Raw genomic sequence first — 15,369 nt, forward strand, 5'->3', positions numbered from 1 at the left:
CATTTGGGGACCGAGCGCAAAACCGGGTGGGGGAAAAAAGGGACATTTGCTTTGTAGAATAAGTGGAGGAATCGTTGTTTGTTCTTTTGGGCTACAACCAAAAGTTGTCCCTTGATGCACTGAAAATATGTTCTAAGTAAATGATGATTTTTATTTTATTTTTTATTTCACGCTGTGTTTTGAGCTGGATTAATCCCATCAGTCACTGGAGAAGGAAGGATGGGCCAGGCCAGCCGATCCTCGTCTTTCTCCTTTAGGAGTTCCCAATGGAAAGCATCAATTGATCTTGTTTACTGCATTCATATATCTCTAAGTAATAGCTACAAGCCAGTAATGGCTCTCGTAGTGAACGTGTGTGATTGTGTATGCGTTTGCTTATACAGCTAAACCTATTCCAAGAACAGCTGAAAACATACAACACGATCCTTCCAAACATCAAGTCACCCCAGGACAGGGGCACTGAAAATTAGACAGTTGTCTCCAGAAGCAGCAAGGGGGAGAAGGCGGGTCTATGTTTTATTAAATCCATTCCACAAAGGGTGAGCCACTTGTTTAAGTTAGTAACGCTAAATCAGAAGTTCTTTTCCTTCCCTCATACACATAAAAGGTTAATGAGATTATGGCTCTTGCATATTGTTTTGTTGGAATGAAACAGATGGCACACCGCTTGGATTCCCGTTAATGGACCCTTGCCCATAATAGAAAGCCACAACCTGGGTGTTACCGAGATTACGCAAACCAATTTGACATATTGGTTCCCGACAGGATTTAACAAGTTAGTTGCTCACGGATACCAAATGACAAGCAAAGTTACACAACTGATACAACTGCACATCAGGCATCGCTCTTAAAGGGATACTCCAGTTTTTTGGAGCGGAATCTGCTTTTTCCCCCCATTTTACCCAGATTTTGATGAGATCAATAGCAATTTCGTCCCTGTGTGTCCAGTGCAGACATTGCTACAGGCTGCAATGCTGCAACTGTGTTGGCCCAATGCAAGGCTGCAGGGGGAAGCGATGAGTCTAGCTCCTGTGAAATGAGGGAAATACACCTTCCAGCATCTCAAACAGACCGAGTTGCTTAAGCGATACGTCTTGCGTCTGTTCGACAAGTTAAAATAAAAACATTTTTAAAAAAAATAAATAAATAAGTAGGTCGACGCAAGCCAAGTCACTTAAACCGTGGCAGAAGTGGGAAAAACTCCGGGTTGAGAAAGTAAAAATCCTGTCTTTTTTTGCTCCACCCGTGCACCGATACAGCTGATTCCACTCACTCGCCAGACCCCTGGGTTGTTGCTGGAGCTGCAACTAAGGACTGTTTTCATGAATTATTAATCTGTCGTTTATTTTCTCGATTAATCGATCAGTTGTTTTGTCCTTAAAAATCACATAAAAACGTCGATCACTGTTCCCCAAAGCACCAAGGCGACGTCCTCAAAAGTCTGTTTTGTCCACAACCCAAAGACATTCAGTTTACTGTACATACAGGACTTAAGAAACGACAAAATATGCACATTTAAGAAGCTGGGAATCAGATCGTTTGTAAATCTACAGCTGTTCTAGAGCCTCTGCAGATGTGTGTCAAAAAAAAAGACTCAAAAAGATTAGTCGATCATCAAATTAGTTAACTGACTAATCGGCGATTAATCGACTAATCGTCGCAGCCCTCGCGGGCTCAACACGCCGGGGTGGAATCGCTCCAGGCTCCGGACCCGGATTTCCTCCACCTCTGGCCAAAGTGGAGCACAAACCCGGGCGTGACAACGCTGAGCAAGTTCAAGGCTGCTGGTGTCCAAGGCAACAGCATACGTCCATTTAGTTAATGAGGCCCCGGGCGGCCAGCTGTGTCGGTCCAGCGCAACACTAGCAGGTGAACACGGCATTTGACATGGTGTGCTCAGGCAAAACACACACACACACACACACACAAACGTCACCTGATAAAGGTGTGTGTGTGTGTGTGTGTAGGGTTTTAGACAAACAGGGGACATTTGTAATTAACATAATTAATCCCATGATTTTGTCCCCATAAATTAAGCCTCCCCGTAAAAAAGTGTTAATGCGGCTATGTATTTATTTAGTTTGTGGTACTCTCCACGCAGTTCCCGATTTACACCCACGACCCGAACATGTCACACGCGTCGGACAAAAGACAAGAAACTAATCTCGAATGAGTGAAAACAAACATGTCCGACCTGGCTCCGAACTCACCCCGGGTGAACCGAAGCGGATCGATCCTCTCCCCGGTCCCGACGCGAGGTTTATCGCTCTCTGGCCAAACAAAAATCCGGCTGACTGTCGTGGAATCAGTCTCGAACCACACGCGGGCTCGAAGAGGAGTGTGTGTGTGTGTGTGAGTGTGAGTGTGTGTGTACTGTCTGTGGGAAGCGCGCACACACACACACACACACCGCTGCTGCTGCTGCTGCTGCTGCTGGGAGGGCGCTACGGCGGACAGTGTGACCCGCCGCAATCCCACCACATCGCCGCTGCCGGGAGGGTGTTGCACCGAAATGTGTGACCTGCCGCCGCCGTGGCGCTGCCGCTTCGTTGTTGTTGTTGTTGTTGTTGTTGTTGTTGTTGTTGGGGGGGGGGGGGGGTGATTTTGAGATTTTATTTTCAGAATCGGTGACGAAAAAGGATGACAAAAGAGAGAGGTTGAATAAAAAAAATCTCGTCAAAAAGTATAATAATAATAATAATAATAATAATAATAATAATAATAGTAATGATGATGATAATAATAATAATGGGAAACCTCTAAATCTTGACTCAGTGTCCCAAAATGATATTAATAATACTATTATAGTATCAACATTCTGATATTCAAGATTCAAGATTTTTATTCGTCACTTACATATACATACTTTCATACATATATGCAGTGAAATGTAATATTATGTATATATTATGTAATAACAAAGTGTTGATTTTGTATACGAAATCTAAATTATGAGAACCTTTCTGGTCAGTAAAATTGGTTATACATTTAATTTAGCGTTATTGTCACTAAAATGTTTATTAAAAAAATACTAAAATTAAATACATTTCGAAAAGAGATTGCAAATAAAATAGCAGAAAACATTTTTTTTTTGTTGCTGTACACACACTCAGTGTGCATGTGAGGTAATTGTTTTACAGAAATTCCATGTATAGGCTTTACGGATCACAGGTCACCATTATTGGTATGTTAATCCCGATTAAAATATGTGACCTTATTAATTGGTAAATGCTTGAATACCAGCCAAATGCCTTGTGGGCCAACCATCATCCACTACTATTGTATGTGTGTGTGTGTGTGTGTGTGTGTGTGTGTGTGTGTGTGTGCGCGTGCGTAGGGTCAAAACACACATTCAATTGATTTGGTCACGCATTTCCGGATTCTTTGAGGATGGAGAAATAAACCGTTTGAACGGAGTACAGGTTGAGTTTTCCACCTTTAATCTCCAGGTATTTCCACACCTGTGTGCGCGCGCCCCCTGTTTGAGTGTGTCGGTATTGCGGATGGGTACGTTTGGGAGTCTGACGTGTGATCTGATCCACCAATCAGAAGACCGAGAGGAAGACGCAAGGATATGTCGTATGTGTTATGTATATTGTGTTCAATATGCAAATAGTTAACAATCAATTTTTTTAACTAAGCTTCTATATACAAATATACATATACATACATATATGTATATATACATATATGTATTGGGGAGGGATCGGTTCCCAGATCCCAACAGTATACATATATGTATATGTATACTGTTGGGATCTGGGAACCGATCCCTCCCCAATACATATACAGATATACATATACATACATATATACATACATATATATATATATATATATATATATATATATATTCATCATTTTCTGTATAGTTGTTTTATATTATTGACATACCTGCAGGCAGGTATGCCATGTGACTACGGAATGTACGGCAAGGCGCCTCAAGGGGCGTGGCGTAACACACGGGGGCGTGTCCTTCCGACTCATTACCTTTCCTCACCTGTTTGGTTGAAACAACTCGAATGCCGATAACAAGGTTTTTTTTCATATACATCTGCAAAACAAAAAAACCCCACAAAAACAAAGATTCAACTTTCGAAAAAAAAACAAAGAAAGAAGAAAAGGAGATGGCGTCGCTGGTGAACGAGTCCCCTGTCAAACCTGGATTTCACAGACTGGAAATCCAAAAAACGACGTGGGACGTCCCGGCGCGATACGCAGCCCTGCGAGCGGTGGGCTCGGGCGCCTATGGGACCGTTTGGTGGGTGTCAAATAATCATAGTAATCATCATTTCAAAATAAAATAGATATATATATTTTTTTATTTTATTTGATGTTATTTTTTTAACGAAATTAATTATATATGATTTTCTTACATTATTATCTATTGTTATATTTTTTTAATTAAAGAGATTAATGATATATCTTTTTTCTTTTTATATTTATTTTTTGAATAAATGACATTTTCACGTATAATTTCATATTGATATTTTTGGCATTATATTCACTGATCCTGTCCTGGGCGTTTAAGCGCACACCTTTGAGTTGGCGAGCGGGATCCTTTACTTTTAATAGAGTAGAGTGAGTGCGTAGAGTGCATTGTACTGTACTGTACACTGTAAATGACTGAATAATTCCAAGGATACATGCACCACAGTCCCAGTTTCACTCAATCAGATTTACACCATTTCACCTTCAACGAAAAAGAAGTAGCAGCCCCCTGTCACCACTGCTTGACAGAAGGCTGGTTGCACTGCCACAGGCTCCACAGCAAGTCGATGCAGGTCTGCGGATACAGGACAAGAATCTGCCAATACCCCAAACCTGGAGCAGCCCTACCGAAATAACAAACAGTTTCTAGTGTAAACCCAAATTACAATCAGTGTTTTGCTTGCTTGTGTTTTGGGCTTGGAAGGAGATGCAATGTCACCTTGCCTTAAAATATTTTCTGCATTGTTTCAATTATGAACGTCATTTATGTCATTGAGGAGTTGGAGTTTTCCTTGTTCTTTATTTACTTTTCCTTTGAGGTGAACATTTGCAAATCTGAATGTGCGTTACTGTGTTTCTGACGTGTAAAGAACCCTTAAAAAGTGTTTGCGTTCACAAAACTATTTCAGTACCTTGTAAGCAGCACTTAAGTACTGTGTTGCATTCCACCACTGTGCTTAAGTAAACCGTTTAAATGTGCGAAGAGAACAGCACTCTGCCACAAGTAGAAGTCCTCAAAGCGCTCAAGATCCTAATCAAGTAAAAGTATTCAAGCACTTGATATGAAATTAAATCAAATTTTAAAGGCAAAAGCATTGCTCATCACTGTTGACTCTTATCTATGTGTGAAGACACAGGTCCTTACTGCTTCATTTGGTTATGTGTCCAGTACAGTGTTTTAGTAAGTATAGTATGTCAGTAAAAGCGTTAAATTCGCTTCTAACTCAATGGCACAAATGATCCCTCCTGGAACCGCAAATATTTTGATTTCCCCCTTTACCTGTGTTGTTTTCTTTTCTATTTCTTCTTTGTTTAGCTCTGCCATTGATGAACATAGCAAGGAGAAGGTGGCCATAAAGAAGCTCTATCGGCCTTTCCAGTCTCTCATCCACGCCAAACGGGCTTACAGGGAGCTCAGGCTCCTTCGCCACATACAAAACGACAATGTAAGTTATGAAATGTGTGTATATATATTTTTTATTTTATTTTTATTTTTAATTATGTTTGGGTCTTACTGAAGCGTTGTGAAGATGCATCTTTGAAAAAAAACAAGCCGAATCGGAGGCGTCCCCCTTTGTGGCCGGGCAATTAAGACGTCCATAAATGCAAAACAATGACTGGTAATAAGACACGTACTATCCTCCCCGTCCGGTTTGTGCATGGCTGTTGTGGGAACCCATATGCTTCGGTGTTTTCATTCCAGCAGCACGGAAATCACTTTCATGCTGGCCTTTTAATAGCGTTCTGTGAATGGTGCTTCTGGTGTTTTCATCGGTCCAACAAGGAAAACGTAGAGTTGGGAGCATTGTAATTAATGACAGCCTAGTAAACAGAGCGGCGCCAACATGTTTGACGCAGATAACGCACAACCTTTTGACCAGAACGTCGTCCTACATCAGGGTCAGTTTGCAGACTTTTGATTAGGACGTAGTCCCACATTTAGAGGAGGATTGAAAGGCGAAGCCAACAGCGGTTTGAGGCTTTTCTACCGGCTGGTTTTCGGAACGGTTCCAAACTCATCGCGTCCCAATTTAAAGTTAACGGAACGCCGGCCAGGTATCAGTTTCCAAATACGTAGCCGCAACATTTTTCCCTCTAATCTGCTCTTCGACGTCAGTTTGTTCCCTTCATGTTTGTATCTCCTTTTTCTTGCCCTCAAAGGATTGTTTTATACTTAATATTTCAAATTGTGAGGAAAATGTGGTTGAGTAAACACCAATCTCGTGAAGTTCTGGCATCCCATCGTGACAAGTCAATGAATTCTGTGTGTGTGTGTGTGTGTGTGTGTTCCCCATTTGTCTACCCCCGTTCCTGTTGTCTGTCCTAATCCTTAAGGTGATCTCTCTGCTTGACGTCTTCACACCCGATTCCTCCCTCGAAAAATTCCAGACCTTGTGAGTGTAGAGGAGATAGGAGCAACATTCCTGTGCCAGTTGTCACAGCTTGTCGAGACTCTGGCCATGTGTGTTTATAAAATTCCATGCGAGAAAAGCGAGCATGTTTTAAAACATGCTTCAACTTGTGTATTTGGATTGATGCGTGGGATTTATTTTTTGGGGGTAGATATTCACGCGTGCGTGCATGCTTGTGTGTGTGTGTGTGTGTGTGTGTGCGTGTGTGCGTGTGTGCGTTCGTGTGTGTGTGTAGTTACATGGTAATGCCCTTCGTAGCCCAGGATCTGAGCCACATCATGAAGAGGCGGAGACTCACCGATCGCATCATCACCTACTTGTTCTACCAGCTCCTCAGGGGACTCAAGGTGCGTGGGTGACTCTGGCGTTTATCAATTATCAATTTTTCCTTATCAATTTGAGATAAGATGGAGAAATCAGTGCCAACGAATAACCACATCATATCTGTGCTGAAAAAACATATCCTAAGAAATTATAACCTGTGCTGTCAGCATGCTGGCATACACCACAGTATTTGTTTCCTTGCATGTAGGACAGAGCTAGTCTGCAAGTGGAGTTGAACTTCTCAACCTGCAATGCAACTCTTTATTCATTCTTTAATCATCAACAACTGCTGCAATAACTCTGTCCTGCGGACGACCCGTAGGAGGAGCACAGTTTTTCGTTGCACAGGACCGCCACCGTTTTGGTCTATAAACAACTAATCATCATTCGTACCTCAAGAAGGGCAGAATCACCAAGGGTGAGACAAATAAACATTAGGGCTGTACCCGACTCAGAACTTTTTTCAGTCTAATCGGATTGGGCTGGTCCGTGTGAATATTAGACTATTCATGGGCAGAGGGGGCGGGTTGGGGCTGGAAGTAGAAGCGGGATCAGGCCCGGCCGAGCCAGCTCTGCTCTGCCTATAGGCAAGATATGCGGCTGATAGGCGGGGCGTGGAGAGGGAGGGATCGCGTCGCATTTTGTGCACCTGTCTCCCTCTGGGACGTTGCAGAAGATGCGCGTGCCAGCGACGCAGCGATGGGGCGTTCGCCATCGGCGTACCAGAAAAGTGTTTTTATTTCACGTCTGCTTATGGAACGAAACCGTGCGTAATGGGGACACTTTCTCTGTGACTCTCTCCTCGATCACCCCCTCTCCATGCGTTATGCACAGAAAATAATCTGAACGAGTCTACGAGTTGTGCTCGTGTCCGCACGATTTGCATATAAAAATATATTCATGATTCCCCTTGTTTATAATTCTCCACTGAAATGTTAACCCTGTGCATATTGTAAGCTTCTGTTTTACTCTGTGATTGTAATGCACACTGACTGTAAACAAAATAAAAACGGCTGCTCAACTTGAAGAATCTCAGTCGACTGACGGGTTTCTGACTGATGATTCGACTCGTCGGCTTTCAGGGGGCAGCCCTCATAGACATGGAAACAAACAGCATGTACATGGAAAAGGATGAACAGAGAAACATCAGACATCAACATGTATCAACAAAACAGTTCATTCAGTCCAGGAAAATTGGAACAGCAATTGGGCAATTGGGAAGGCGGCCTCTTCCTGTCATAGTTATGGCAACAAATGAGGGAGGAAAGGAGAGGGATGCAACCAGGACGGTGCTGGTGTGTGTGTGTGTGTGTGTGTCTTTGTGTGTGAGATGGGACAGCCCCAATTAGTTCTGGTGTATAAGGTCGGAATTATATTGTAGCGCCTCCAAGCAGCGGCCCAGAGGAACATTAACCAGTCTCAGAGAGCGCAAGGAGACCCTGCACCCCTGAGGTGCACACATACAACCCACCCCCACACCCAGGCATAAGTCGCAGCCACAGGCCAAGAGACATAATAATAAAAACAAATATAGCTGCAGGCAGCGATACACGGGGTCCGGGTTAGTCCCATTAGTCACGGATTACAGTTTTCCGAGTTCCCATGAAACACAGAATCCCTTCTAATCAAGCCAAATTACAATTTTCCGAGTTCCCATGGAACGCAGCATCAGTTCAAACAACTTTTCAGAGTTCCATGTCCTCTTGACGTGGCGCAAATCCTGTGCAAAGCAACCAATGCACACCAATGCACCTCGCCCCATGCGAAAGCCCTCCCAGAGCCACAACCTGAGCATAACAAATTGGGTGATGATGTCACAAAGCGCCCAGCTCCACAAACTCACCCAGCTACGCCAGCATTCTGCTGCGGTAAATTTCCATTGCTCCAATTACAGATCGACCACAAAATGTCTGAAAAGCAGTCCTCATTCATGTCTGTGGGTTCGGAGGTTGCTGTGCGCCGGACACTTGTAGCTGGAAAAATTAATTATAATTAAATCTGAAGCTGCTTTCACGCATGAACTCTGGACAATGTCCAGATAATCATGTCCGTACATTGTCCTGAGTTTCCCTTTCACACATGTAGATAGTCTGTGTCAGATGCGCTTACACGACCTGGAAATACTCCATTGCGTGTACTCTGACCCTTCTTCGCCCTTGGCGAGTGGACGTGTTGATGAGGTCTCTATCATTATTATCGTTGTTTGTTAGAACTTACACTTTACACACAACTTACAAACTATATAAGCCTGCGTAAAAGAATGTGCGTTGCACTGTGTTGATCCGTGCTGCGATGGAATCAGTGTGTAGCCTGCTGTGTGTTTGTGTCGAATGAGACAAAAAGTGAAAGCACATTCCAGCCAGGGATGATCAAAACATGGCCGTTTGGTAAATTGTCTCTTTCGATGCTGGCATTTAAAGGCAGCCGGCCGTGAAGCCATCTCGATCGGGGGACGTGTTTCCCCTACTTAAACTAACCCATCGCCACCAAAGGGGTCTTTATGTCCTGAGAACAAAATTGGGGATTTGCTCAATGAACTGGAAAATAGGCAACGGACAATGTTGTTTATAAGCTAAATGAATCTGAAGATTTGAAGGTGCGAGCAAGTAACCCTGTCCTACACAACCCATAAACCACGGGAGATAAGTTAACCTTACCATGACAATGCCCCGTGCACTTTGCCAAACACATGACTGCATATTATATATGCAGATGACTGCATATTGATGTTCAAGTTCATCGGGGTTTTTTTTCTGTTTGTCTCTCCACAGTACATCCATTCTGCAGGGATCATCCACAGGGTCTGTAATGATCATCAATTCCTAGGCTCTGCCGGAAGCGTTCTTAGATTAGTCGTGAATAATACGTGCTTTTTTTATGCATGGATTTAACTGCTAGCCATTATCATCGTACGTTATCGAACCATAAAACATCTTCTCCTCCTCCTTCTGTCTTCTGGTTTTAGGATTTGAAGCCTGGTAATCTTGCAGTAAATGAGAATTGTGAATTAAAGGCAAGTATAGCTCAAAAACTGAAGAAACTGATTTGAGACCTATTTTTGATTTTAGAGCTTTGGCTGATATTTTAGCTATAATATGCAGAGGAGAAAGTATTGATAAAGATTGACAATCAATGCCTTGAAAGGATGCAAATACACAGTCCAAATGTGTATCTAATATAGAATGTAATATAACTCCAATAATAATATAGAAGCTATTTTCAAAAGAAGAATATAAAAAATACTCAGGCACTAATTGCAAGACTTGCCATTTGTTCCCTGTGAATGTTTACATTCAGCTACCCTGTGATGCTAAAAATCCTTTGGAGTTTTGCTGGTTGAAGATCTTTGTGGGGCTGCAGTATATCATATTTGCGTGTACACGGTCAGACCATAGCTACCTGAACAGCTCTGTTCAAGCACCGACTTGCACAAGTGCAAATGTATTATTCTTTAATGAAAAATGTAAGAAATATGCTAGTAGAGAGGTAGAGAGAAGTCCTGCTGTGTTCAGCATTGATCAAAATAAAAACAGAAGTAGCCAATGATTTATGCGCAAAATAACTAACAGAATTATACATTATACATAATTGTACAAGCCCCAGAGTCCAGATGCTGAGGTTTATATTATTTTATTTATTAGATCTACTACTATTATAATGACAAAGTGGTGTTATTGAATGTTATCAATAACAACACCAGTTAAACATGTATAAGGCCCACAAAGAACAACAGGTAAATGTTTTGAAGGAATGGCCTCTCCTCCTCAGATCCTGGACTTCGGCTTGGCGCGGCACACGGAGAGTGAGATGACGGGTTACGTGGTGACGCGCTGGTACCGAGCCCCAGAGATCATATTCAACTGGATGCACTACAGTCAAACAGGTAATATCGTCATAGAGGCTCCCGCCAGGCAACCAAGGCCAAGATTTTAAAATGAGTACCTCGTTCTCATTATCGAACCTCTTTGTTTTTCCTTGTGTGTTTTCTCCCTCTCACACAGTGGACGTATGGTCCGCCGCCTGTATCCTGGCAGAGATGATTACCGGACGCGTTGTCTTCCCGGGACACGACAATATCCTTCAGGCAATATGTTTGTGGAGCTCAACCGAGATTTGAAAACGCCTCCGTATTAATAACGCTTTATCACCTCGGCACCCCAAGTGGGAGAACAGAAGTATACCTCAGTGTGTTATCTGAAAGTTTACTTGGAATATTAACTACACCTTTTTATGTATTCACAATTAATTCACTGGAGTTATGCTGAATTGAAACGGCTTGTGTTGTACTTGGTGTGGTTGACGTTTAAATTTATAAAAAACAATATTTCTTACTTTTGATGCTACTGTTAAGTAAACTGAAGTATTTAAGTCAGGTTAATGTTTCAATTAACTTTCACTAATGACTATAGGCGTACTTTAAATTAGTACATACACTGCAGGTATACTCACAAAAAAGTACAAATGGGTAGAAATATACTTTAACACATACAAAATAATATGTATACATTCAGTATGGAAATATATACTTTAAATACACATTTTCTTTCCCACTTTAGATGTTAGTGGTGATGGTTGAGATGAAACCAAACGCAGGACACACAGTTTTAGGAGTTTAATGGGTAGACAGGCAGGAAACAGGAATAGGCAACAGAAGCGGATCAGGACCGGCAGGGACTCATGGCAGGGACTCAGGAACCAGGGCAGAGGGGCCAGGGAACCAGGCAGGCACAAAGCCTCTGCAGACATGCAATGAACCAACACCGACAGAGTGAATGGGACCCAGTTAAGTACCGAAGGAGTGACGAGGAAGGTGGAGACAGGTGGTGGGGTTACTGACTGGGGACAGGTGTGCAGTGACAGGGACGTGATGTGACATCAGACACAGACAGATGGAGCCAGGGAGGGACAGAGGGAGCTAGAGACAGACAGAGGGAGCCAGAGAGGGCTAGAGGCCATAATAATGTATTTTAAAAATGTGATTTTACATTTACACAATATTGCTCGGGAGTTTGTGTTTGTTTTTCCTTTCATCCCAACAGTAAGTGAAAAAGTCGGTGTGAAAAGCTGAAAAGCTTTCACCACTAAATTCCCCGATAGACACCAGCGTAGTGCGGGATGTGAAATGATACGGTAAACATCCCACGAGCTGTGTATGTAGCTTCTCTCCTTAACCAGCCTGCTCAGGTATTGACCAGCTGAAGAAGATCCTCCGTGTGACGGGAACGCCACCGTCCACCCTGGTGCAGAAGATGCAGAGTAAAGATGTAGGTTATGTCTTTCCTTCTTATTTTTTTTTCTGGCCCAGACTATGTCAGTGTTCACCTTGAAGGAGCAGTTTGTATTTTTGGAAGTTCGTCCCTGTTTTAGCCTCGACCCTCATGTCGTACGTAGGTCAGTTTCAGCCTTCGCAATGCAAGTAACGGGGGGACGAATCCATGTTCAGCGTCCAGTGCAACGACTCACTCCACATTTCAGGGGATGTTGTCACCGGTGTTACGCCAGAATGTGTGTCCTGCCAAACTGTGCGACACTGAAGATGACGGCTTTTTCAGTTTTCGAGGAGAAAATACGAAAATCGCTGCTTTTACAAGAGTGCAACACAGAAAAAATATTTTTTTTTGAGAGAGATTACCTACATTTCACTCATATGTGTTTCAAATAAATAAGTTCAATAAAAGTGTGAGGTCATTTGACTCTACGCTTTATTTTGTCAAATAATGCGTGTGAGGACATGGGATGATTCTACCGCACAGCATTTGTAATACTGCTTTATCCTCCACAAAGAGCAAAGTCTGGTCTTGCAATAAACTCAATTTGTGTCTATGGTCACGTGTGGCAGCCAAATAAAATCTAAATAATACGCCTTTAGCGGGCCAGAAAATAAACAACCAAAATCCAATCGTTTCACACGCCAGAATTGTTTTATTCCAGAAATTTGCTGTGCAAGGTTTGGAATGGGAATGGTTAAGCTCATCGCATGCAGCCGCATTCTCTTTTTTTAATGTGTACTGTAAACAGAGCGAACGACAGGGACAGCCGCTGAGTTTTTGCGCTGAAGGCAGATTGTGGATCTGTCCCCGGTTACTTGGCGTTGGAACCCTCCTGTGGGGATGGAGTCCAGGCTGAACTACTGCTGGAATGAAACCTACCTACGTACCACATGTTTGTTTTTTTAGTTTTTTTATCAGTCCATCGTCCAAACTCCGAACCGTGTGTCCTGTACCTGCTGTTGTTTTAGATTTATATTTCAATTCAGAATTTAACTTTGCAAAAATGTTACACATGTTAATCAAAAATGGAACATTTTGGTGTTGAATGATGTTGTTTTCAGGCACAGTCCTATGTGCAGAGCCTACCCGTACAAAAGAAGAAAATCTTCAGGGAAGTGTTTCCCTCCATGGACAAGACGGGTAACCTGCTCTCATTTGATGGTAGCACTTGAAGGGGGTCCACACCCCTTTAGGCTCCTCCTCCTCATACGAGCCCTAAACCACTGCACTCCACATCATTCGTCTTGCTGTTGGTTTTTATCTCTAGTTGAACACGAGTGGTGGAATTAACCTTCTAACCTCCACCTCCAGCGGTGGACCTCCTGGAGGGAATGTTGCTCCTGGACCCGGAGATGCGACTGACGGCCAAACAGGGCCTGACGCACCCCTACCTCGCCGAGTACCACGACCCGGAGAGCGAGCCGGACTCGGAGCCCTACGACGACTCCTTCGAGAGCCTGGAGCTCGCCGTCGGGGAGTGGAAAAGTAAGCGCCTGCGTAGTGTACTTCAAATACGAACGCTCCTCTGCGCTCATCTACATGGTGACGGAAGATTCTTATGGTGTATTTTCTTTTGTATGTGTTTTCCAACCAGGCCTTATCCACATGGAGATTATGACCTTCGACCCCGCCAACCCCAGTAAAACTGCCATGTGAGGCACTGTGATGCGCCGGCGCTCTGTAGTGTCTCAGTACAGTGAAATTGGAAAGGTCATTATGAGGGGATCGCTGGGATTTTTGGAAGTGTATCCCGATACTACACCCTCCCCCTCGTGTACTATGTACTTTAGGTAGGTTCCAGCCTTTTCTCAAACCTGGACGTGCAAATCACTCGTCGTTTCAGCCATTGTTGTTACCGGTGTTGTGCCCAAATGGGTGACCTGCTGAATTGTGTGACACCGAAGATGACTGCTCAATTTTGAGAAAATTGCTGCTTTTAGAGGACGGCACCAACTCAAGAAAACCCCTTTTTCAGAGATAACTTACATTTCTCTCACATTTGTAAAAGGACCACGTTTAAATATGTGTGAGGTTATTTTACAAGTTCCTGTCAAAATATTTGCGACCTTACAGTGAAGAACTACCTATCAATTCTATTGGGGCAAGCAACCATCTTATTATCTTTATTTACCCCAATCTTTTAGATGTGTGAATACACAAGGAAACTAACGTCACACAATTCGGCAGGTTACACATTTGGGTGTAACACCGTTAACAATGCCGTGGCGCAGGTATGGGTTTAGCAAAAAAAGGAAATGTCATTTTTCTAAATAACTCCTCCAATTTGCGAAATCAGACTGCAGCGGCATCACGGGGGCTTTGCCTGAAATGTGGTGTGAGTGATCACGTTGAATGCAGATTGTGGATTTGTCCCCCATTACTTGCATTGAACTCCTGATGGAAAGATGGAGCCGTGCGTCCAGTTTGGTCAAAAGGCTGGAACCTATCCACGTACCACATGAGCAGGGAATGTAAAGCAAGCATGAACTATACCAAACTGTATCTTTAAAATGTTGTATTCATCTAAAAAATCTGCTCCACCTGTTATGTATTCAGGTCCTTGTTTCCGTGACAATACCTTGAAATTGTGTGATTGGTGGGATGTTCCCGAAAAACGTGAAATATGTTGAATGGCTGATCGGGGACTTTCCTATTACTAGATTGCAGGTGCAGATGAGCACGAGGCATTGTTCCAATACATTCCAAGCTGTTTTCGATTTAAATGCAACAAGAGAACATATTTTGTGTACATTTGCATTGTGTATGTACTTGAGAGTAAGAAACATACGCCAATATGTAATTTGCATTGTGCTGTGGTTTCCTACAAATGCACAAAAAGTAACCATGTTGGAGCTTTAGGGAGCTGCATTTCAATATTCCATTGACAGAATTATATTTATGCTGTAGCCTATATAACCAATGGCATAATGTCATAATGGCAGTGCAACCACTGCTAAGATTTTACCATTTCAAAATAGTATAAAAGTATTTCTTTTTGCATCTGGCAAACTGTGTGTAACGTTTGTTTTGTGTGTGAAATAAAGTGACGTCCCGCTCCAATGCATCCGGTGATGTAAATGTTGGGCACGTGAATAGAAGTTGGTGTTATGAGCTATTTGAGGAACACTATTCCTACCCCCATAACACACATA

The 15,369-nt window shown here is 42.9% G+C and overlaps 1 protein-coding gene across 1 annotated transcript; it reads left to right on the forward strand.

The window, feature by feature from the left end:
* Positions 1–4,042: 4,042 nt before the first annotated feature.
* Positions 4,043–15,160, forward strand: LOC307241016 (mitogen-activated protein kinase 14A). The gene is made up of 12 exons (XM_080014973.1): positions 4,043–4,261; positions 5,528–5,657; positions 6,547–6,605; positions 6,859–6,970; positions 9,719–9,748; positions 9,913–9,960; positions 10,716–10,830; positions 10,949–11,020; positions 12,132–12,211; positions 13,279–13,357; positions 13,529–13,702; positions 13,812–15,160. Exons 1-12 carry the CDS (start codon positions 4,128–4,130, stop codon positions 13,871–13,873), a joined length of 1,095 nt encoding a protein of 364 aa, XP_079871099.1. The 5' UTR covers positions 4,043–4,127; the 3' UTR covers positions 13,874–15,160.
* Positions 15,161–15,369: the final 209 nt, after the last annotated feature.

Source organism: Zeus faber (assembly GCF_960531495.2).
Source record: "Zeus faber genome assembly, chromosome: 15".
NCBI classification, from domain to species: Eukaryota; Metazoa; Chordata; class Actinopteri; order Zeiformes; family Zeidae; genus Zeus; species Zeus faber.

Excerpts from the sequence above, each read along its gene's own strand:
- LOC307241016 (XM_080014973.1), top strand. The coding sequence starts at position 4,128 with ATGGCGTCGCTGGTGAACGAGTCCCCTGTCAAACCTGGATTTCACAGA. Across the intron at positions 6,971-9,718 it reads AGCTCCTCAGGGGACTCAAG|TACATCCATTCTGCAGGGAT; the intron begins GTGCGTGGGTGA and ends GTCTCTCCACAG. Across the intron at positions 11,021-12,131 it reads TGTCTTCCCGGGACACGACA|GTATTGACCAGCTGAAGAAG; the intron begins ATATCCTTCAGG and ends CAGCCTGCTCAG.